At 50.4% G+C, this 24,839-nt stretch overlaps 2 protein-coding genes across 5 annotated transcripts in view; one reads left to right on the forward strand and one right to left on the reverse strand.

Moving 5' to 3' along the window:
* The window catches only part of LPIN2 (lipin 2), a 93,994-nt gene extending 90,348 nt beyond the window's left edge, over positions 1-3,646 (forward strand). For all 4 annotated transcript variants that reach the window (XM_025365060.1, XM_025365063.1, XM_025365062.1 and 1 more), the window contains exon 20: positions 209-3,646. In XM_025365060.1, the coding sequence (XP_025220845.1) occupies positions 209-353 (145 nt within the window). In that variant the 3' untranslated portion in view covers positions 354-3,646. The remainder of the gene's footprint in view (positions 1-208) is intronic.
* Positions 3,647-4,662: 1,016 nt separating this feature from the next.
* Positions 4,663-24,839, reverse strand: part of EMILIN2 (elastin microfibril interfacer 2) — a 62,787-nt gene continuing 42,610 nt past the window's right edge. Inside the window, exons 6-9 of the mRNA XM_025365059.1 lie at positions 13,630-13,996; positions 11,743-11,775; positions 10,783-10,911; positions 4,663-7,582 (exon numbers count right to left, since the gene is read on the reverse strand). Coding sequence (XP_025220844.1) covers positions 7,245-7,582; positions 10,783-10,911; positions 11,743-11,775; positions 13,630-13,996 — 867 coding nt within the window. The 3' untranslated portion in view covers positions 4,663-7,244. The remainder of the gene's footprint in view (positions 7,583-10,782; positions 10,912-11,742; positions 11,776-13,629; positions 13,997-24,839) is intronic.

The following is a 24,839-nucleotide window of genomic DNA, read 5'->3' on the forward strand; positions in this document are numbered from 1 at the left end:
GGGTGTCTCTCTTTCACAATAACTATTCGAGGGGTCCCTGGTTCTCCTAGACTTGTAAGAGGGAGTTTGAGCCCTGGGATGGGACTGGGGCCTGCCTCTGAACCTGCCCGTCTGAGCGATCTGAGTGACAGCTTCACAGCCCCCCGTCTTGTGCCTTTGACCGATCTTGAAGTGATAGCCTGTGCCTCTTCCCCAACCCTTCTCTTAGGTATCACAGGCTGAGTGAGCTCGTGGAGCATGTGTTCCCCCTTCTCAGTAAGGAGCAGAATTCTGCTTTTCCCTGCCCGGAGTTCAGCTCCTTCTGCTACTGGCGAGACCCGATCCCTGAAGTGGACCTGGATGACCTGTCCTGAGGCGGCACCTCAGTGGGTGGGCAGGGCTCGGTCCCCCTCCCCACAGCAAGGGAAGGCCAGCTGGCTCTTCTGCTGACCTCGGATACCAGCCTTCCCCAGCGGGGACAGGCGCTCCTGGAGCTGGTCCCACCACCCTCCTTTGCCTTCCCAGGCTGGCTGCTGAGGCTCGGCAGGTCTGCAGCTCAGCAACTGGAAGGAGAAGGGAGGAACTGGGCTGGGGCTGGAGGCCTGGGATCCCTCCTCCGTGGGTTGCTACATGTTTCCTGCTGTGAGCTAGGGGCTACTTCCATTGCATCATTTTAAAGGAAGAGAAAAGCAGCTAAAAAAGAGTGGACCAAACCACTGCACACAGGGCAGTGTTACAGTTTCCACTGGGCAGTTGAGGTGGCTTCTCTAACTGGGGCTGTCAGATCACTGAACTGCTGCAGGCCCAGTCAGTGATGCTGGCTGAAGCTGCCTGTGCACGTTTCTTCTCTGGGCGCCTCATTTCCTGCTACACTGAAGAAGTCAGCTGCTCCAGTGGACCAAGTTGGGCAGGACCCCCACCCCCCATAGGGCCCATGCACCAGAGCCACTGAGCCCAGTCCCATAAACCTGGCCCTCTTTGGGGAAAGATCCCCACAGAGCATCCTCCTCTCATCTGTGATGACTCCACGAACCCTTTTATTTCTTAGACCTCACCAGAAGAAGAACAGGTCTCACAGGTATATATTTGATGTCTGTAATAACAGTGGGAAGGTGGGTCTTAAGGAAAACCAAACTCCCCCCCACCACCCCCTCCCCCAAACAACTCTGCTTTTAGGAGACCTCAGAAATGCGGATAGGCAGTTGAGTGGGTCCTGGAAAGAGCACTGGATCCCTCTGCTTGCTGCCTGGTGCGGGCCTTTGGAAAACGTCTTGCTTTGGGACAGGACTTCTAAAATTCCGTGATTCAGATTTGTCAGGGAAGCACAGTGAAGCTGCTTAAAGGCACTGGCTAGCAGTGTGTGACTTTGGCTTTTGGAATCACACCCTGTAATCGGGCCTGTGAAAACCGTGTCAAAGAGGGATCTTGGAGCTCCTATGGAGCAGACTGACCCCGAGCAGTGTCCCCAGCCCAGCCCTGAGAGACCCCATGGGGACACGGGTGCCTGTGTAGTTCACTAAAATATCCATGGTAGCTCCCTTTACTGATGCGGTTGTAATGAGCTCACATCACATCTGAAGAGGTGGCACCAGGGAAAGGTGTGCCATAAGCTGCTCTAGAGCTTTTGGTATGCTGAGTGTTGACAGAGCTGCACTGTAAAATCGAGAGAACTGGCAGGAGCCCAGAACCAACCCCACGTCTTGGTCTCCATGGGCAAGAACACAGGACGTGGTGGTTCCTGAGCAGAGAGGGATCTGCAGATCCAGGCTTGGTGCTCGGGGTGGTCTCATGGCCAACTCTTCATGCCCCTGCCGTTCTAGTGCAACCTCTACATGTTTTAGTTTGCTTCACCTAAAATAATGCTGATCTAGAGATAGAGAAAATAGGGGTGGATATTTTTCCAGATTGGAGAGTTGAAAGTCCCTGACTGATTTCAGCCATTTTTCCTAGTGCTGTTGGATGCAGAGACAGTGTTGAAATCCCCTAAACACAGTTCTCAGTGGCAAAACCTAGGAAGGCTCATGTTCCCAGAGAAGGGACCACATGAGCCTTCTCCCATGCAAAGCTTCCCCCAGTTTAAATAGTTCACAAGGACTATTTGTTTAATGAGTTTATTTATGTACAGTAGGTTAGGGATCCTGGGTTCTGTTTATATGAAGTTCTACCCAGTTTGTGAATTGAAATTCTAGTACAGCAGCCATGCAGCCACCTTATTTCATAGCTGCCATCTGTGTGTCCTCTTGACTGCCTTCTATTTAGAGGAAGAATGAGAGCTTTATGTGCTTAACTGAGCTTATAGTAGGACTTCTTTGCATATGTATGGTACTGAAAAATCAATATACATCTTTAATCCTTTTTAGGTTGTCCTTTCAAGAGTTTTTGACTAGTTTCTTTTTCTTGACAGTTCTTCTCTTTGGACACATGGGCCTTCTTAGAGGGTTCAGTCTAGGACCCGGCTCTCCTGGCCCTGTGTTGAGGGTAGCTGGTCCCTCTGTCTGCTAGCACTAGACTTTGTTGCTACACAGATTGATCCAGTGGGTACATAGGCTAATTAATGTGAGTCTTTTTCCTTGTTTAAAGGAGTCCCTCTTGCTGAAAGTACATGATTACTATTGCTGTAGTGTTAGGAAAGTATTAAGTTTGTGCTGAAAATCCATTGCCATTTGGTACAAATGCCATTTGTTCTTTCTGTGAAAGAGATGCCCTCGAGTGTGTTTGTACACAAACCCTTAGGATGGTGAGTTGAAGCATCACCCTCGCGCTATCTTCAGTGACGGGTGACAGCTCAGGGAGATGGCAGGCAGATTGGGCTCTTAAGTCATTATTCTCTCAGTTACTCCATTGGTGAAGTGGCCCTTTCCCTCTTTGCAGTTCAGTCTAAGTCTCGTATCTGCTTTGCTGTCTGTGTGCTGAGGCTCGTCCTGTGTGAGTTGCTGTCTGCCTCTTGTCCGGCTGTGAGGTGCTCGTGTAGACCTGGAGCATGCAGGCTGCCTCCATGTTTGGGTACTGTGTTGCGTTTTGCTCTGTCTAAAAACATCTGCATAGTTTTCAGCTGGAAAAAGAAAAAACTTAAAAATGGGATGTCCTAAAATGAAAGCTGCTCAAAGTCACAGAACAAGCGAGGGACAAAGGAGATAGGATGACTGGGAAGTGCTGGCCCTGAATAGCCCCTGCGACTGGGGCCTGCACACAGCCCTTCCACAGTTGGCACTGTGGGTGCAGGCCAACCCTTTAAAGAACAAACAGAAGTCGGCTCTGTCACTTTTTGCAAATTGGCAAAAACGGACTTCCAGGGAGTTTCATCTTGATCATCCTATGATGTTTTCCCATGTTTTTGAGCTTCCGGGGTTTACTAAAATTGGTTAAAAATTGAGTCTTTTCCTGAAGTAAGTGCTCTTTCCAGGTGAAAACTACTCTTTTGGTTTTGTTTGAAAGAAAGAAAGAGAGGGGAAACTTTGCTCTTTTAATAATTATGTTCAGCCTATGATGAAGTATTTGATTATTAGACAGCAACGTCACTAATAAGTTTTAAGTTGTCCAAAGTTAATTGTAAACATCAGTACAGTACTCTTAGTTACAGTAAAGCAATTGTCGCAAGATGAATGGCTCATATTTTGGTGCAGTGTTTGATGTTCAAAACAAAATGTTACAACAATAAACGAACATACACTGAATGCATTCGGCTCTTTTCTTCAGGGGACATTGAAACCATCTTTTTAGATTCTTGCCAGAAATTGGTAATTTCCATAAATTAGTATCTTGATCTTTGCTGACACTTAAATTTGTCTATAGGAGGAGCTCCTTTTTGTTGCTTATTCTTAAAACCTGGCTCCAGAAGTACAGCTACACCCCCAGGAACTAACCTCTTGCTTTGTACCTTCTGCCAGGAAGTGACCCATCCTATGTGACTTGTGCTGTGGTCTCGCGGCTGTCCAGGAGGCTGTGTTTACCTCCTATCCCTAAGCCCTTGAATTCCCTGGGAGTCCTGTCCAGGGCCCCTGGACACCCCACCTTTCCTTAAACCGTTCCTCAGGGTAGATACGATTTAGCAATCAATCCTGATGTTTCCATCACAGAGTCAGAGGGAACTTTGATCAAAACCACATCTCATCTATTATTTAAATACTGACCTTTTGTCCTCTCAGATTGCTGGGCCCTTACCAGATGCAGCATGTGCTGAACCCTGCATCCCAAAGGCCCTCGACAGGAGCGTGTGTTCAGGATGGAAACGTTTTGCATTTCATGCCTCCTCGCCATGACGTGATGGCAACCATGGGTCTTTAGGAACACAAAAGAAGAGCTCAGGGAAATTGGTTACAAAGGAAATGGTCTTTACCCAGAGCAGCTTTGAGGGCTTCAGGGGAGCAGTGGACTTTGCATCCCTGAGCTCTGAGGATGTGCCTGTGCGTGGCTTCTTTCTGTTGTGCCCTGCACCCACTGGAGTTGGCGTGTGTCCTTCCCTTTTCCTTCCCGTTTATAGGATGGTATAAGGAAAATACACATTTATGTTTGGAAAGGGGCTGTGGTGTGGATATGTGCAAAGCTGGGTGTCCAAGCTACAGGCATGAGCTTCAGTGACTCCAATCACAAATACTCCCTGTTAAGCTGCAAATACATAAATTGTGAGAAAATTAGTCATCTGGGAAAGCTAGATTAACATGCCAACCAGGAAGTAATTTCAAATGCAGTTTAAGGTTTGCATTTATTTACGATACCATTTTGTTTTTAATCATGTAAATGAAGCCATTTGTCAGTGTTACCTGGAGGTGAGGAGGGGATGTCACAGTCCTCTACTTAAGAAGTGTCCTGACCTTTTCTCAGCAACAACTTGATATCAGAAGTTGTGAACTTGGCTGGGTGTGGTGGCTCACACCTGTAATCCCAGCACTTTTGGGAGGCCGAAGTGGACAGATTGCCTGAGCTCAGGAGCTCGCAACCAGGCTGGGCAACACAGTGAAACCCGTCTCTGCTAAAATACAAAAAATTAACCGAGCGTAGCGGCATGCACCTGTAGTCCCAACTACTCGGGAGGCTGAGGTAGGAGAATTGCTTGAACCCAGGAGGCAGAGGTTGCACTGAGCCGAGATCACACCACTGCACTCCAGCCTGGGCAACAGAGTGAGACCCCATCTCAAAAGAAAAAAAAAAAAGTAGTGAGCTTGTTCCCGATTATGTCTCAGGGTTTGGTGTGCCTCTGACTCCCAGGCATGCTACTTCAGGGGTGATGACTTGAAGGGCTGCTCCGAACCTCACAGCCTTAAGCTCAGCTGACCTTGTTCTGCTGCCTGTACAAAAAGACAGCCTTTCCCTTTCTAAAGATGTCTCCTAAGTGGGCCAGGATCCAGCTGTCATCCTGCTTTATCTCAAAGTAGAGGCAGGCTCCAGCCATGATAAGGCGTATTCTGTTTTGCCTGTCTTGAATACACAGAGCTGAGATTCACCTTTGTTGGTGAGTAGAGACGCACTGACAGGAGGACTGGGTTTTACCCGATGTTCCAGACCCTTCTGCGGAGTAGGGAAAGTAGCAGGTAGTCATCGCCCACCTTCTGCCTGGGCCCTGCCCCTGCAGCTCTTGAGCACGTCCCCTTGGGCGCTGAGTGCGGTCTTTTCAAAAGGAGCGTGAGGGGAGAGGGCGATGGCGCGTGCCGGCTGGGTTTTCCTGAAGATGCTGCTACACTGGGGCTTTTTCCATGAGTCATTCCTAGGACAGCCAAGGATACTCTGACAGCTCCCTTGAGCCAGTTCCCCAGCTGTGGTAACGGGGTGAGATGCCATTCTGCCTCCCGCTCCTGGACAAAGAGATCCAAATTTTAAATAGTAAAACGGCAAATCTTTAGTTCTTGCTCATATCTTACCTAGCTGTGGCTGGGGGAATAAATAGGAACTCTAAAGTGTCCAGTGGCCACTCTGTAAATTCATTTGCAAACAGTTCTTAAAGCATTTTTTACAGCGTAAGATCATCTTCTGGGCCAAGGAAACTGCAGCTCTTGTTTCTACTGTCCAAACCTTTCCCCAGGGGGACTTGATTAACCAGTAGGTTTTACCAACCTGATCCACAGAGACTACCTTGAACTGAGGGTGCTGAGAGGTCTCCGTGGCCACTGGTGACAGATCAATACTCCTGGGCCTCCCCTCAGTGGAGGCGTCTCGCTGTGTGACGATGCCGTGTTCTCAGATGGGCTTAGCTGTCAGCGTGTGGCCAGCGTTAGGTTGAGCCTCCTGCTGCTTAGAAACCCGAGCGCTGGGCGAGCTGTGGCTGCTGGAGAGTGGTGCAGTGAAGCAGCAGGGATTCCGTTAGCCTGGGCAGCTGCTGTGGGGTCTGAGTGCAGCATCCCCAGAGGAGCCGCTCCAGCTGCAGATCACATGGGGCCTTGACCTCTGTGCACATCTGGTCCGTCTTCACAAGCCAGAAACAAAACCCAAGTGTACAGCTTGGATGCGAAAAGGGGTAACAGTTTTGTAGCTGAGATTAATGTTACTCAGGATTACTTTCTGTAGCCCTTTTTGAAACAAATTTCTACAGTTTGCTTTTTAGCAACAATTCCTGATCCGGAAGGCACCACACTTAACAAAAGTAACTGGAAATGGCTTTACCTCTTTATTGACACTCCCTGTCTTTGCACTTAAATTGTACATGTCATTTAAGGAGCCCGACAAGCTTTGGGAACAGTTTCTAACGTATCCCCATTTGCAGCTGGGCCAAGGCCCGGATGAGCAGGTAAGTCCCAGGCAGCAATGGTGAACCAAGCGTGGAACAGCCCAAACTAAAGTCAGGGTCTCTGTGCGGCGGCACGAGCCACTTCGGCACTTCAGTGTTTCAACTTCTGCATGCAGTGTAAAGACAGACAGCTGGCCACAGTGCTGCCCTGCAGTAAAGGCCAGCCACAGTGACCAGCTCTCCCCTGCCTCCCCCCTCCAAGCCCACAGTCAGACGGAGCCTCTGTGGCAAGCTCAGACCCAGTCCAGGGCCCTGGGTCTGAGCTTGCCAGAGTGTAGATACAGGTGAAGGCCTTTCCAAGTCTTCCAGTTGTCCAGTTAGTGACAGAAAAGTCAGTGGCCACATTCACCATGTGCCTCACTCTTCACAGCCTGGCTGCAGTAAGGCATGGTGGCCTCAACAGCAAGGGAAGGCCTTTATGTTAGGGACAGGTGGTGGGACATATGCGGAAAACTCTAGCCCCATGCTTCCATTACATACAAAACCGAATATATTAAAGCTTTAGAGTTTTTACAACTATCTTTTCCCTGACCTCTCCCCAGCCACCTTAGAGGTGGGAAAGGAAAGGATATAAGAAAACCCCACTAAATGTGGAGTACATTTCATCAAAGTCTGTGTGGGCCAACTTGCCCCCAGTCACCACGACGTTGACTGCATCTCCCGCCTTCAAGTGCACGATGAGGTGGAATGCCCCCGGGCCCCCACAGGTGTGCAAAGCCCCTGGGGGGCGGTGGTATTCCAGGAACTCTCTCCTGTACCCAGCGGTATGCAGCTGGGCCACGCTGGCGTTGGAGACCGATAGCACTGCTTCCACATAGGCGTCTCTCTCGGGGGTGAGGGTGGCTGTGATCAGGTAGCGCCCATCGTAAGGAGCCGTGAAGACGCCTGCGGGGAGAAAGTCACAGCCATTGCCATGGCAGTAAGTGGCCCCCCAGTGATTAACCTGGGCCTGGGAGACCAGCCATCTCTGTCTTCCCACGGCAGCCGGCTGCCCACCTCAGCTGCTTTTTTATGCTCATCCCCTACAGCTTACCACTGATGCAGAGGCCACCTTAGCCCATACCACTTTTTGCCACGGACCTAAGAATGCCTCTTGGAGCATTTCTCCCTTATTAGAAGCACCTAAGGGCTAAAGTCAGCCTCAGAGCTTGGCTGCTGGGCAGAATACCCATGAGGCAGGGCCAATGAAAACGAAGCTTGCCATCAACCCAGGGAGAGGCAGACACAGCACCATGTAACCCCAGGGCCGTGCCAGGCTCTTCCTGTAAGAGGCCCATTCTCCCCGCGCTGGGCAGTGGCCAGAAGTGAGCACTGATACTTAGCCCATGACCCACACATTCTGGGCCTGGGGTGGGAAAGGAAGTGGTGGCCGAAGGTGAGGAAGGTGGAAAGATCTGTACATGTCACTATTTGCTAAGCAGAAGCAGCTGTAGTTGACCCCACAGCTAGGAGAGTCAGTGCCAACACCAAATGCTGGCAGGAATGGCCATCACTCACGGGCTCCACAGTGGACACCAGACCTTGCCACTGACCACAAGCCAAGAGTGCACATAAAACAGAGGGCCCAGGAGCTAAAAAGAGTGGTACTGTGCATTTGTGGTGGCTCACGCCTGTGGGAATCCCAGCACTTTGGGGAGGCCAAGGTGGGCAGATCACCTGAGGTCAGGAGTTTGAGACCAGCCTGGCCAATAAGGGTAACCCATCTCTACTAAAAATACAAAAAATATTTAGACGGGCATGGTGGTGTGCACCTGTAGTCCCAACTACTCGGGAGGCTGAGGCATGAGAATCCCTTGAATCCACGTGGCAGAGGTTGCGGTGAGCCGAGATGGCACCACTGCACTCCAGCCTGGGCGACAAAGCAAGACTCTGCCTCAAACAAACAAAAAAAAAAGTGGTTCTCAGGGACCCAGGCCTTCAGTCTGCTCTGGAAGACTGCTTAGCAGAGGCCCGGCTACCCAGTCCCCTTCCCAACTTTGAACAGCAAGTAACTGAGGGCTTTTCAGAGGCTTCCTAAGGCACCTGGTCCTGAGGCCAGCGCCAGCCCTGGCGTTTTAGGTGTGGCTTTCACCTTTGTTCAGAGTCACCTGTGGTGCAGCTTCGCTCAGTTCACCCAGAATTTCCTTTCTGCACGTGCTCCATGCAAGGTAAGAGGGAGCTCTGGGAATGCGAGACTGTAGGTCACGGTCCCTGCCTGCAAGCACCACCCGACCTGTCCAAGCAGATGAGCCATCCCTATGGCCAAGGCAGTGCAGAGTGACCTGGGGAGGGTGACCTTGTTACAGTCAGGCAGATGGAAGCAGGGCAGGAGAGCAGCCCCTACCCCAACTAGGAATGTCAGGCAACCATCAGATGATGGTCCTGCAATTGTTAACTGTCTCTCTAAATTAATGATTGGTCGCAGCCAACACCACAGAAAGGCAGTCGCCCAATAGACAAAACCTGAAGCTGGTAATCAGCGGCTTCCCTATAAGATCTCCGGAGTTGGGCGATGAAGCTCATGCATGCGTATTAAGAGGCAAAAATGACGTTTAAATGGTGTTTAACTGCTGTGTGACCTCCTGGGAGCACTTGACTGGTATGGGAAGAACATGTCACGTGGGCACGCACACAACTCCAGGAAACACCGCACACGCCCCCTCTCAGGCACTGGCAGGCCACTGTGCATGTAGACGGCCCCCCAAGGGAAGAATCAGGAAAGGGACGCAGCCCCCCAGAAGCATGCCAATGTATAATGAGTCACTGGTCAGACCGCACTTGAATCCCTCGTCACCCACCCGGCCGTCTTACGAGTGTACTTTCCTGCTCTAAAACTTGCCTCAGTCTCACTCTGCCTCATGCCCCTTGGTCAGATTCTTTCTTCTGAGGCGGCAAGCATTGAGACCCACATGGATTCCCCTTCACGGACGTACTGATCCCAAAGGCCACTGCCACTCTGAGCAGAGGCCTGGAGGCCTGCGGGGCCCGGAGGAAGCTACACGGCGGGGGGAAGTCAGCAGCATTCCTCTCGCCCTGACCTGCCTTAGATGCCGAGCTTCAGCCTCATCAGCCCAGGGCACTCATCATTCATTTCTCTTGAGTTCTGCAGGTAACTTAGGCTTGCTAACCTAACAGTTAAGAGCCACTGCCTAAGGACAGATGGGATTTAGCCAGACAGTGACCAGACAGGGCAAATGTGAGGCTGGGGGTGGCTAAAAACTACCAAGAAGGAAACCAAGTCTCCCTCCCTCCCAGTGGCTTATGAGTGTCAAGGCCTCCCTGAAATCCACTGCCCCGCCCCGCCCCGCTCCAGGAGGCCCTGTTCACAGTACAGAAGCAGAACAGTGACTGCTGAGGGCAGAGAGAGGTCAGGAAAGACCCCGGGCCAGGGGGACCTCCCCACACCTGCCTGGGCTTCTGTCCTGATGGGCCCAGGCACCCCTGGGCCCTGCTTTCCTTGAAGCTGCCCTCGGTCTGGGCAGAGTAGCCCAGCCCAGGTGGACGCTGATGGACACAGAACTCAGAGGTAAACTCCACACCCATGATCCTTGGGACCCCCAGAAACAACCTGGGGCAGGGGGACCCGCCAGGCGCCGCAGGTAGACTCAGGCTCCCAGCTGAAGGGACTGTGTGGCGGAGCATGCGGCCCTCTGGGGAGCGCAGTCCCTCTTTGGCTCTGTTCATCATAAACCAGGAGACCCTGAGGGAGCCTCCTGCTTGTCAGCCCAGGGTGTCAGGACGACTGTCGGAGCTCGAGAGAGACGGGCGCAACGGTGGCTATCAGAGGTGGCCAGGGCATGGTGGGCTATGCTGGCAGAGCCCTCGTAACTGCCATAAAAAATGAATAGCAACCCCAGTGGTGAACACTGAGGACTGGTGTGTTGACCTCACCACTAGAAAATGTTACACACCCATGCAGCCTGCAGCCCTCGAGCCGGGAAACGTTCTACATGAAAGCCCAGAGTGGGGCAGAGGAGTGCAGGCCCACTCAGGCATCTGCTCCCTGAGCCCACGGGACCCTGGAAACCAGCCAGCCATGGGGGGAGGGGTCCCACCTGCATTGGGGTAGGAGGAGGACACAGTACCAGTTCCCTTCACTCACTCACCCGTGCTGGGGTTGTAAACGTCCCCGTCGTTCACCAGCACTTTGTTAAAGAGGACAACGCCCCCATCGCTGGGGAAAGGCTTCTGGGTGAGGCCCGCAGAAAAAGACACCAGAGAAGGCACCGGAGCTCCTGGAGCAGGGAAAGGATGGAATGGATTGACCTGGATGCTTCTGTCCTCTAGCGGGAGGGCCTGGAAAACTGAAGTCTATGTGTCAGGCCCATTTTATTTCACCCAAAGTGGTGAAGCAAACTCCTCACGCCCGAGAGCCAGAGGGTTCCCTGTCGGAGATCAGCAGGCAGGACAGCTGAGGAATCTGAGAAACTGGACAGGCTCTTGTTAGGAGGGTGTGTGTGAGGCTGGGCATGTAAGCATATGAGATGGGTGTGTGTGTGTGTGTGTGTGTGTGTGAGGCTGGGCATGTAAGCATATGAGATGGGTGTGTGTGTGTGAGAGGCTGGGCATGTAAGCATATGAGATGGGTGTGTGTGTGTGAGAGGCTGGGCATGTAAGCATATGAGATGGGTGTGTGTGTGTGTGCACGCACACTCGTGAGCACACGTGTTAGGAGGCCAGGCCAGGCAGTGGGTGCATCATCATCTAGGGAGCTGCTTCCTTACTAATAAATCAATAAAACCTGGAGCCCCAGGAAGCTCATTAAGACCACACAAGGGCAGAGGCCCACCCAGTGATCCCCTTGGGAAACTCAATGAGCTGGGATGATGGAGGAAGGAAGATTCCTCGTCTTGGGCCTGACTCTGGCCCTCTTTTGGGAGCAAACCTTGGGGAATTTAGTCCACTGTAGTCAGCTGAGGGCTGTCCCAGTGCTGGTGGGTGGGAAGGGCTGGGCCCAGGCTTGATCTGTGCTAATAGCTTGGAGGGAGGAGGCAGGAAATGCAGAGGAGGGGCAGAGGCCACCAAGGAGACTGCTCCTCCTGCCCCTGGTCTCTCAGCAGACGTACCTGGGGAAGCTACAGGAGGTGACTTTGGGTATCCTGAAAAACAAAAAGGAAATGGCATGTCAAACAAGATCCTAAGCACCAGCTCCTTGTTCTGAGCCCCCTTTTTTCTCCTTGCTCCTCCCTCACAAGTTCAAATCGAGTCTTCACTATTAAAGAGACATAGAACAAGGGCACCCACTGTCACTGCCCTCCTAGAAGCAGAGGTACATTTGTGCCAGCCTGTCCCTGCTTCCTCGCTAGCCCATTTATCCCTGGCAGGGAAGAGGGCACTGAGGGCAAGCTGGCTGCAGGGAAGAAAGAGATGGGTGCTGGAGCCTTGGAGACTTCTCTGTGACTGAGAGAGTCACACAAGCCAGCTAACATTTGCCCTCTAGCAGTGTTATCTGTTCAAGAGCTTTGGCTTCAGCTAGACTGAACACAGTCCTTATTAAATGGAGGCATGGATGGGTGGGTGCATAAGTGCAGGGACAAATAGATGAGTGGATACATGCAGGGAAGAGTGCACAGCTTGATGCGTGGAGGGATGTGCACATGCATGGGTGGGTGGATAGATATGTGCATGGATACATGGGTGCGTGGGTCCCTGGGGTGCCCCAGCCTCTGCATATGAGGATGCATATGTGGGTGGATGGATAGATGCATAGATTGGTGGATGGATGTGTTGATGGGTGGATACATGGATAGATATGTGGATGGGTGGAAGGGATACACAGATAGATGTATGGGTGAGTGCTGCATGCATGCAAGGGTGCATGGATGGATGAATGAGTGAACAAATAGCCCAAGAGAGCCTAAGCATCCATGATACATGGAACTAACAGAAGATAAGTGTTATCTTGGAAAACACAGGACATCTGCCTAAGAGCTGTGATCGCTGCAGCTCAGGTGTCTTAGAAGGAATAGAAAAAAAGAGAGCTGGTGAGAGAAAATGTCTTCTTGTCTTCTCAGCAGTGACCCGGCCTTCCAGACAGCCATGGGCATCAGGGGCCACGGGTGCACCAGGCTATCACTGATGGGGAACGACCCCAGCCCTGCCAGTGTCTGCACGTCCCTGATGGTCAGCCTGGTCTGACTCAGAGGGGACTGGTTTGCATTGTTCTATGCATGTATCTATGGCAGGTGACATGATGTGCTGCATTCAGGGTCATCTGTTTATCTGTTATAGCCACAAATCTCAGTTTCCTCATCTGTAAAACAACACTGGCTTCATGGTGCAGCTGGGAGGGGTGCAGGAGATCCGGTTGCGGTTCAGTCCCTGGCTCGTGGTGGGAATCCCACAAATGCTCACTTCCTTCTGCTCCTGTCTGTACTGTGACACCACCCCCACTGTCACCATAACAGTAATGGTGTGGACATTCACAACTCATGGGGAGCACTTCCCAGTAGGGCACTGAACTGGGCTTTTCTCCATCCTCACAGTAACCCTCTGAGGTCCTGCACTCTCCTCATTGTGTGGTTGAAGGAAGCTCAGAGAGCTCAGGAAGCTGCCCCGAGTCCCAAAGCCTATGGTTGACAGCCCTCCTGCCTAGCCAGGCTGCTGTGCCACCTGCTTTGCTACTACCCAAGCTCCCAATACCCTTCTGGCTTCCAAGATCCTTCCTGCTGGGAATCAGTGAGCTGCCATGTGGCACTGGTACTCCAGCTGGCCGGGCCATTCTAAGTATGGACGACTGCACTGTCCCTGAGGCGCCCCAGCCTCCGCGTGCTGGATTAGCATGAGTGATCCCTCAGGCCTCGGCATCCCTCCAAAGCTGCACTTCTGAACTTGTCCCCCTGAAGGTTGGACCCTGGCCCGCCAAGCCCCTCAGACCCCGAGGCTCAGGTGGAAGGTCTGGACGAGCCCCGCACTCCTCCCCATGCTCCTCCCCGCGCAGCCCTGGGCCTCACCTGGTGCGCCCGCAAAGCCTTCTGCGCTGGGGACGGTCCGGCTCCCGGTGTGGCCGTCCACACCCCGCGGCAGGCCCCGCCCCGACACGCCCGCGCCTGCGGGAGGCCCGGCCTGGCCCGTCTCCATGATGACCCCGGTGGAGCCCGGCAGCTGGGGCCGCGCGGTCCGGCCGGGCCAGGCGGGCAGGGGCGGCCTCTCCTCGGGGGGCCGCGGCTGCAGGGGCCGCTGGGGCAGGACGGGCCGCTGGCCCGCGGGCGGCCGTCGCGCAGGATCCTCCGGGGTTGCTGGGCCGCTGGGCCTCGGCGGGGTGGGCTCGGGCTGCGGCGGCTCCTTGGGGGTCTCTGCGGGTGGCGGGGGCGAGGGCGCCTCCGAGGGCTCCTCCGCTGGGCGTCGGGGAAAAGAAAAAAACACACGGGATTAGGAAACCTCAGCCCTGAACGCCCCGTCGGGGTCCCCTCCATGAGCCCCGGCGAGTGGGGTCCCCGTGAGGACTCCGTGGCCACCCCCGCGACATCACGCTAGCAGGACACGCGGCGTCCTCCTGCATCTTCGAGGGCGCCGTGGGTCACCCGGGAGCCGCCAGGGACCCCTGCCCAGGGCTGGGGGGTTTCCAGCCTCTCCTGCATAGACGGCTGCACTCTCCAAACCGGTTTGGCTCCGGCACCCAACAATTCCCGGTTTCACAGCGCGCGGACACCATGGGTGCGTCGCAAAGGTCTGAAAGGGACCTGATGCCACCGACCCCCTCAGTGTCTGAACCACGCTCCCCCCAGGGTCCCCGGCCTCTCCCGCCGGCTGCAGAGGGCTCAGGCTCCACGGGGGCCACAGCCACAGCACCCACGTCGCCAGCCGAAGGGACTTCCAACGGAGGAACCTCCCGATTCGCATTTCCCAGCCCTCTTGGGAAGCGGCCGGAAGCTGCCGCCCTTTCCTCCTTTGAATTCGTTCCTGGAACTAGCCCTCCAGGAAGCCCCTCCCGACCGTCCACAGGACGCCTAAAAATACCCGGGTCTGGCTGAGGAACCGCTGGCAAAGCAACGCCATCCCCCCGCCCCCATCAGTCTGGTGCCCACAATGCCCAGAGCGCCAAAGCCCAGTGATTAGGACCCAACAAAAATCAGTGACTGCATCTTGACCTGCTGTCCAGTTTTGTTTTAAAACTCACTAAGCGGGCCAGGCGCGGTGGCTCAGCCTGTAATCCCAGCACTTTGGGAGGCCGAGGTGGGGGGATCACTTGAGCCCCCAAATTCGAGACCAGCCTGACCAAGATGGCGAAACCTCATCTCTTCCAAATATACCAAAAAAAAAAAAAATTAACCTGGTGTAGTGGAGCACACCTGCAATCCCAGCTACTCGGGAGGCTGAGGCAGGAGAATCACTTGAACCCAAGAGGTGGAGGTTGCAGTGAGCCGAGATAGCACCACTGCACTCCAGCCTCACTAAGCTGGGGAGAAGGGCAGTGGAGGTGGTTAATGGGTTCAAATATAGTTAGACAGAATTAATAAGATCTAGTATTTGATAGCACAACAGGGTGACTGCAGTCAGCAATTATCTTTTGCACATTTTTAAATAAAAGAGTAGAATTGGAATGTTTGTAAAGAAATGATAAATGCTTGGGGTAATAGATACCCCATTACCCTGATTATTACACACTGCATACCTGTATCAAAATACCTCATATACCCCATACATATATACATCTACTCTGTACACATAACTAAAAATTTTAAAAATAAAACTAAGATAAATATGGCAGATCAAATACATGCCCCCCCCTCCACCCACAAAGGCAGGTTTGCCAGAACACCCTGAGAGAGGTGGTTTCTCCAACAGCCTTTCCTAACCAATGTTCCAGAAGAGAAGCCCAAGAGAAAACAATTTGAGTGATTACTTTCTATTTTCCCTCAGGATGATACAGAGCTAATTCCATTCTAGATATAGAGAAGTTAGTTCATTCCGTACAATAGAATGGCATCAGGGTTTACATCTCTTTGAAACCCTGGTTGAAAAAGGCTGGGTTAGACAGAGAAACTGAGGCAGGGGGATTGAAAACCATGGAGATACCAGCTACAGTGGAAGACAGGAGTAAGACACCAGTCTAAAAACACGAAGTGAAAGTCTGCTCCCTAAATAAGGAGGCTCACAGTCCCCATCCTCTGTTAAGCTCCCAGCCACTTGCTTATACCTCTAGCTGGAGATAGAAGGATTCTTCAAATTGACCCTATAATGATGCCCACAGTCATGAAACTCTATCTAGTGTCTCCCCATTAAATGTGAACCAAAGTCAAAATCACCTGACATAGGAGGAAAGCCGCCAGTGTGAACGACAGGGACCAAAGCAAGCCACACCAACTAATGAAAAGGAACTCTAAAGAGACAGACGCAGTGCAAGAAAATAAACACATACTACCCTCAGAGAAGCAGAAGACACTGCATCCAAGATGCAAGAATTGTTTGCCATACAAAAGTGATAGTCAGAGAATAAGGGTGAGCCCTTGCTGATTAAAAAGGCACTTGCCAAAATCAGATTTCAATGAAAGGGGCTGGTAGACAAAAATCAAGGAAATCTTTCAGAAGATAGAAGATGATGACAAAATGATGAACAATAGGAAGGAAATCATAAGAAAATTAAAGGGTCAACCTAGGAAGTCCTTCCAGAAAAAGAGAGATCAGAAAAACTGGTATGTAGGGGTGATGGAGTGGTAAGGAGAGAATTATCAAATAAACACACAACTTCCCAGAACTGAAGGAAATGAAAGAGCCCAGCACAATTATTGAATAAAAGGAATAAACGAAGCCACATTCAGAACAGTGAAGATAAAAAGGAGATATTACAAACTTCAAGGGAAAAAAATATAAAAATTGCAAATCAGGAAGGCATCACCAGGCTTCTCAACAGTATTGGAAACTAGAAGAGAAGGGAACAATGTCAAATATTGATAGAATATAATGGTCAACCTTGAATTCTATACCCAGCAAAAATACCCATCAATTTCAAGAGAAGAATAAAGATATATTTAGACAGGCAATACTTTAAAAATTTTAAAATGCTATCTCTCAAGCACCCTTTCTTAAAAAGGTATTGGGAAATGTGCACTACTGAAACAAGGGAGTAAAATGAAAAAGCAACAGAGAGTAAAGAAAGCGGAGAGAGGTTAAAGACATTTCTAGGATAGTAGTGAAGGCAGGCTCAGATTGAAAGCCTTATTGCAAAAGTCTAGAGAATAACCAGTCCGGGTTAGATCAGAAAGAACAAGAATTCCAGGAAGGAGGTCAATGTTTTAAAAAATGGAACTGACAAATGATCTGATACTTTTTATGATATAGAAAATTGTATTAAGAGGCTGTTGAAGGGTAGGAAGACTTCAAAATAGACACATAGGCTATAAGCAACACGTAGGAGAAAAGGAAAAAGGAAAGTAACACAATCTTAGAGAGCTATTGAGCTCAGCATAGCGTAGATGTTGCATATTGACTGTAGGGTAACTCTATTGGGAATTGGGAGGAAGGGGAGTCAATATACAATGTCTAAAGCTGATAAATCAATTTAGAAATACAGAGGTAAGTACCAAAGAAAAGAAACAGCTGGAAGAGTTACATGTGGCTGCCTCTGGGGCGTGGGAAGAAGGATGGGGAAGGGGGCAGGGGAGCTGGTTTTCATTATGAGCTTCTCAGTGTTATTTTACTTATTTTTATAAAATATAATTGTAGAAGACACTGAGGGCCTGTTTCTGACCTTTCCCCTCAAATCCAAGCACACTTGAGTCAACTCCTCATCTTCCTTTTCTTTCCTCCTCCTCTCTGGACACTGTCTCCCCGGCTCAGAAGCTGGCCTGCCTCCAGGGCACACGCCTCTGCCTGAGCCCCACCCACCCTTCCCTGCTCTTCTTGGATCGGCTCCATCTGACATCACTCCTCTCTCCTCTCAACCTCTCTTTCCTTCCTCCCCCACTAGTTTCTTCCTTTCAGCCCAAGCGTATGTCTCTCCATTCAAAACTCAGGGGGAAACAGAATTTTCCTCTGTCCTTCAACCATCGATAAGTTACAGTCAGCAAAGCATATTAAAATGGCAAGGCACAGGCCACCCAAACTGGCCCTTATTTTCTTCCCTGTCCCCACCAACCCTTCAAATCACCCTTTGCCTCTGAAATCCGCCCTTGTTCTCCCTCATCCAGGCACACGGAGTCCTATTTTACTCTTCCTTCTCCTTTAGTCACCCCCTCCCAATCTTTCACACACAAATTTGTTGCTAGGCCCAGCTGATTCTAATTTTGAAATATCGCTTGGATCCTTCACACCTTTTCCAGAATGCTCTTTAGAAAGTATTCCAGTCATATTATTTTCTGCTCAAAAATCTTCCATTGTTCTCCACTTCTCGTAAAAATCAAACTGACTGTCCTCGGCGTGGCATTCTGAATCCCCCGCCTCCTTTGGCTGCCATCAGTATGCTCACTGGTACCCAGCTCTCATGTGACTTCCCTGGCTTCGTGCCTTTGCCATGTGCACCCCTGAAATGGCCTCTTCCAGCACCCTCACTGGAAGCACCCTCACAACGGCACCCACTCCTGAAGTCCCAGTTCAAAACCACCTCTTCCATGAAGCCTTCTTGGATTGGTCCAGCAGGCTTGAACAGTCCTGCCTCTGCACCAGGAAGCAACATGGACCTTTGGGGGCTCTTTCTGTGGTTCAGACCTTTCCTCTCTGGTTGACTGATGAGTACTTGAGCATCTTAATTCTCTGCCGTCCCCAGGGCCTTGCACAAGGCCTGGTAACTGGCACTGAACAATTTAAGTATTGGGTGAATAAAAGAAGGCTGAACCTATCTATGACAGGCACTGTGGGCTATGCACCCTAATTCCTGCCAGCCATTAAATTTGGGAACCCTAATTTTGCCAAAAATAATTGCCATTCTGGGGTCCTAACAAGGCAGTTCTGATACATATAGGATAGTGATCATTCTGTCTTTTACTATAATCCATTTTAACATGTCCATTACTCCCTCAACACCCAGACTTGTCGCACTAGTGGAAGGCAGAGGAAAAAGAATGAACTAGATACTGCTTGAGCCAAATATCCTCAGTGGGTCTCCTTGGGGAGTCTGTGCATGAGTGCCGTGGACAGCTGAAGGCTCCAAAGCAGCCCGCCACATCACAGCAGAGACAGTCATGAAAAAGCGACGTCTCATTCGGATGGGTGCCCCCTGCCCTGGCCTCTCCCAGCTCCGGCTCAGTCCACAGCATCACGTGGGGTGCCGAACGCACACATTTATGACCAAGTCTTAACAAAGGCTGGATAGCACTCTGCTCATTCTGGAAAGAGACCTCTCCAGCAGCCGACTGCTTTCTGAACTGAACATGTGTTTCTAATTCAAGAACGGACCATTTGAAATGAATTCTTCATAAGAGCCAAGGGTTGCTCCTCATGTGTTTTAACTCCTGAGGAATGATAGGGACAGACCAACCACACCAGGCCTGCCTGACACCCCGCACGGGTCGGGTAGGGTCACAGCGTCACCATGGGTGAACCTGACATGTAGGGATTGAAGGCCATTCCCTCTCCTCTAAAGCTCCTATTGAAAGTCAATTTCAAAACCAAACATCAATTTCAACTTTTACTAAAACAAAGACTTTCCTAAGAAAATCCCCAATAATTCATGGGCTGATGTGCTAAAAAACAAGTGTCTTCCCCCTGAACTAACACCCTCGCTCATTAAGGAGACAGGGGTTGCCTCCTGTCTCCAGGAAGCCCTGCTTTCTGCAAGAGTCCTGAGCAGCTGGGCTGCAGGAGGAGACCTGGGGAAAGGGTTGGCCCTATTCTTGGCAACTAAGGGGTGTCTTGTCACAGAGCAGAGGCTGTTGGAGAAAGCCTGGCCTTAGCTGTTAGAGCCTGTGGCTGAGACTTGGCTGTGGGAAAGCCACTGAAACCTTGTCCATGCAACGGGCTCAACCTGCAGTGCCCTCCTGTCATCCAGGCAGAAATTGATGCCAATCAGATGAAGCAATGGATGCGGGTATGCCCCGCTAATGCCCCACTATTTGTAAAACCCTGTGCAAATGTTAAGTGTAATTCATCAGAAGTCCAGTGAAGGTGAAATCTGATCTCCCTGCCATCCAAAAGGTATACCTGCTGACCAAATGCTGAAACTGGAGAAGTGTTTTAAAGATGCTGATCAAGACTTCAGACTTTAAAAAAAAAAAAAAAGCATCAAAGTGCTGACATACAGAAAGCTAAGTGGATGGACGGAAGATGCTTTCACAGTTGACTGCTCCGCTGAGTGGCAAAGCTCTAGTTCCTGGGAAATAACCCCCATACCATCACGGACTGAAGCATGAGAAATGCTGGACTCATCAGAAAATTCAGAGAAACTGTGGCTTGTGGTGCTGAATGGGTGCGGGGTGAGCTTAGACAAACGGGCTTTTTCGAAGCAGCAGTTGTTGGTCTTCCCTAAAGGACAGGAGGGCAGGCCACCAAGCTGGCTGACAAGTAGGCATGCAAAAGGATCCCTGGAGCTGAGAAGGCAAACGTGCATTCCCTGGACTAGTTCCACTCCACGTCAATGGCCATCTCAATGCTGCTTTTGAGCTGGGCACTGTGGCTCATGCCTGCAATCCCAGTACTTTAGGAGGCTGCAGTGGGAGGATCGCTTGAGGCCAGGAGTTCAAGACCAGCACTTTCAACATAGCCAGACTCTGTCTTGATAAAAAAAACTTTAAAAATTAGCTGGGCATGGTAATTTGTGCCTGCAGTTCTGGCTATTCAGAAGACTGACGCAGGAGGATAGCATGAGCCCAGGAGTTCAAGGCTATAATCATACCACTGTACTCCAGCCTGGGCAACAGAGCAAGACCCTATCTCAAAAATAAATAAGTAAGTAAATAAATAAATAAATGCTGTTTTTGAAATTGGTTTGAATGGAAAAAAAAAAAAAAAACCCTTGAGCTTCTAAGAGGGAGCAGCACTGTGTTGGTTGCACTGCAGAAGGTACCATATTGACACCAAAATGATAAGAATCCAGACCTAACAATGTGAAACCAGTAGGACAGGGCTAAATACAGAATATGGGTCTAAATTTCTGCAAAGTACAAACTAGTGAATGTTGAAATATAAATGCAGCTTTAGTCATGTATGCTAGAATCCGTGGCAATACATTTGAGCTGGAAAGTAATTTGCTATCACGGAACCCCAACAGAGAAGGCACTCACCCAGCTGAGCATCAGCAGCACTTGGAATTTTTAAATTTGTTTTAGAAATTCACAAGCTAGGCCAGGCGCGGTGGCTCATTTCTGCAATGCCAGCACTTTGGGAAGCTGAGGTGGGTGGATCACCTGAGGTCAGGAGTTTGAAACCAGCCTGGTCAACATGGTGAAACCCTGTCTCTACTAAAAATACAAAATTAGTGGGGTATGGTGGCAGGCGCCTGTAATCCCAGCTATTCGGGAGGTTGAGGCAGGAGAATTGCTTGAACCCAGGAGGCAGAGGTTGCAGTGAGCCGAGATTGTGCCACTGCACTCCAGCCTGGGCAACAGAGCAAGACTCCATCTGGAAAAAAAAAAATAGCGAGAAAGAAATTCACAAGCTGATTCTAAAATTTACATGGGAGTGCATAGGAGGGTCTATACTGCTTGATTTTAAGACTCACTATAAAGCTACACAAATAAGCTACCAGGAGAGACCTCAAAAACTGGAACAGAATTGAGTGCGTAAGTGGGCTCACACAAAACTGACTTCTCCTGGTGCAGTGTCAAAGTCAGTGGTTCATTCTGTGTCCTCCCTCCCCGCTACCTCCTCTTTGTTTTTGGGCGCAGCTTACCTGGGATGGGCAGATCCCACTGCCTCTGGGGTAGCCTGCCTTCAATTTCCAGGACTAGAGCCAGCAGTTTTTTGTTTTAGTCACAAATTTAATTACAAATTCCTGGGCCTCACCTCATCGCTGCTGAACAGCGATCTCCTGAGTGAGCCCAGGAGTTCCTTTTTTGTTGTTTTTTTGTTTTTGTTTTTGTTTTTTTAAGATCCCAGAGGCATTTATGCATGCAGCTCTGGAAAAGCTCTGTTCTCAGAACACTGCAGCTCTGAGTTCAAGGCTAAGATGCAAAAAAGCAGCTGCAGTCTATACAAACCGAAGAGCATCGTAGAAACCTGGTGCCCACAGGATAAAGGGGGCGAGTTGTCAGGAGTTCCCTATGGCCTGAATATAAGCAATTTATTGAGCCTTTATATGTTTATAAAACCCTAAGTCCATCATGCTGCCTTGGGCCTAAACTCTCCCCAAACTCAGCTGATCTCGAGTTGGGGCAAAGGGGTCAGAATGTTGGCATCAGGCAGTGCCCTGGCCAGGCTTTCTGGTTAACTAGTTATTTGAGAAGGCTGTGCTTTTTCATTCTTATAACTTAAATAACTCCATAAAAATAGTAGGCTGAAACCTTCAGCACTCCTAAAAGAAATGCTATGATGAAAAATACTCAGAGACATGAGCAGAAAGGGGTGGGAGAACAGAAAAAGGAAGTGATGCCGTTATGTCTAGTGTGCCGACATCTAAGCCGGCCGGCTCTTCTTGGAAGCGTGACATCTGGAAAGAGAAGTCCCCTGCACACAGCTCTATCCCTCTGCCTACCCTTCCTGCTCGCCACCAGCATCCCTTCCTTCCCCTACTGGGAGAGGAACAGTGGGAGGGCGGGCTCCAGCTGAGGCTCAGCCTCTGCGTGGGGCCAGGGGAAGCTAAAACCAGCTGGGGAGGGCGGGCTGCACCATTCTGCACATGCTGCTGCCACTGAGCTGCAGGCTGGGGCATCCTGGGTCCCAGGCATGGAGACAGCCTCTGCTGTCTCCCTGTGAATCACTCATGGGTCACTCAGACTCGAGTAGGGGTAACGCTGGACAACTTGGGGAAAAGGAACTAAAGAAGGTGCCTGCTGAGACAGGCTGAAGGCTCGATGCTCCCCGCACCTGTGAAAATGGAAGTGAGTCCATCTGGGAAGGAGGGCTCAAATCCGTGACCACACCGTATAGGGAGTAAAGGGCCTCGAGCCTCCTTTCCATTTAGAACCTAATTTGTTCATAAGTGATGAGATTCTGCTCAACAAAACTATTGATCCATGAGATACATGAAGCTGTGAATGCTGAAAAGGGAGATCTCCACGCTTTTTTTTATTTTTAAGAGACAGGATTATGCTGTACTGCTCAGGCTAGAGTGCAGTGGTGCGATCACAGCTCACTGCAGCCTCAGACTCCTGGGCTCAAGGGATCCTCCTGCCTCAGCCTCTTGAGTAGGTGGAACCACAGGTGCACACCACCACACCCAGCTAATTTGTAATTTCTACAGACAGGATCTCACTGTGTTGCCCAGGCTGGTCTTGAACTCCTGTGCTCAAGTGACCTTCCTGCCTTGGCCTCCCAAAGTGCTGGGATTACAGGCATGAGCCACTGGCCCAGCCATTTCTAAAGCTTTTTATACTGTCTATTTGAACCCTAATTTTAAAAAGAAGAAAAAGAAAGGGAAAGCAAGAAAAACAAACAAACAAAAAAACCCGTGGCTGGCCATCTACAGCATCCCTGGAGCTACCAGGGCCCCTCAACCCTGTGTCTGCTGTGTTTACAGGCCCTCTCTCACTCTTCTAAGGCTGGAGGCCTGGGGGTTTATAGGTAGAAAAAGGGAGAAAAGTTCAGTCATGAATAGATTAAACATCCATTCTAGGGGATGCAAGGTTTAAGTAATAGGTAATATTTCCTGAGTGATTACCAAGTCCAGGACACTAGTTAATCATCCACTGTTTATAAGCATGGATGAGCTGAGATTTCAATGGAAGTAATCACTCCCCAAATCCTTCAATAGTTTCTCATGGCACTTAACATCCAGCTCCTTTATCACAGCCTCGAAAGCCCACGTGATCTCATTCCTGCCGTCGCTTTGACCTCATTGCCCATGACCTTCTGCTTTACTTATACACTTGGCCATACCAGTATTCTAGGCTTTTCAAAAGAGCTTCCTCATAGCCCTTGAGAATGCTGTTCCCTCTGCCTGGACCGTTTTCTCAAAAGTATATTTTTTTTTGTATTTTTTGTAGAGACAGGGACTCCCTGTGTTGCCCAGGCTGGTCTCAAACTCTTGGGCTCAAGCAATACACCCGTCTGAGCCTCGCAAACTGCTGGGATTACAGGCGTGAGCCACTGTGCCCAGACGTGTGGACCTTTTGTCCCCCAACCCCCTGCTCCAAAAAAATTGTCTGGGCGCACTGGTTCATGCCTGTAATTCCCAGCACACGTAATTACAGCACATGCCTGAATCCCAGGCTGAGGCAGGCGAATCACTTGAGTCCAAGGGTTATGAGACTAGCCTGGGCAACATGGGAAAACCCATCTCAAAAAAAAAAAAAACAAAAAAAAAAACATTAGCTGGGCATGATGGCACGTGCCAGTAGTACTAGCTACCTGGGTGGCTGAGGTGGGAGGATCACCTGAACCTAGAAAGGTTGAGGCTGCAGTGAGCTGTGATTGCACCACTGTACTCTAGCCTGGGTGACAGAGCAAGATCCTGCCTCAAATATATATATCTGGCTGTGCACAATGGCTTATGTTTGTAATTCCAGCGCTTTGGGAGGCTGAGGTGGGTGGATCACCTGAGGTCGGGAGTTCGAGACCAGCCTGACCAACATGGTGAAACCTTGTCTCTACTAAAAATACAAAAATTAGCTGGATGTGGTGGCAGACACCTGTAATCCCAGCTACTTGGGAGGCTAAAGCAGGAGAATCGCTTGAACCCGGGAGGTGAACATTGCAGTGAGCCAAGATCGCACCACTGCACTCCAGCCCCAGCAACAGAGGGAGACTCCATCTCAAAAAAAAGTTTTTATATATATATAAAATATATATTATATATTATATGCAATATATATACTATATATATGCTATCTATATATATATGTGTGTGCATATAATTTCAGGAATCCCTTTTTTTTTTTTTTTTTTTTTTGAGACGGAGTCTTGCTCTGTCACCCAGGCTGGAGTGCTGTGGCCGGATCTCAGCTCACTGCAAGCTCCGCCTCCCGGGTTCCCGCCATTCTCCTGCCTCAGCCTCCGGAGTAGCTGGGACTACAGGCGCCCGCCACCTCGCCCGGCTAGTTTTTTTTTTGTATTTTTTAGTAGAGACGGGGTTTCACCGTGTTCACCAGGATGGTCTCGATCTCCTGACCTCGTGATCCGCCCGTCTCGGCCT

Source organism: Theropithecus gelada, chromosome 18 (genome assembly GCF_003255815.1).
Source record: "Theropithecus gelada isolate Dixy chromosome 18, Tgel_1.0, whole genome shotgun sequence".
Lineage (NCBI taxonomy): Eukaryota > Metazoa > Chordata > Mammalia > Primates > Cercopithecidae > Theropithecus > Theropithecus gelada.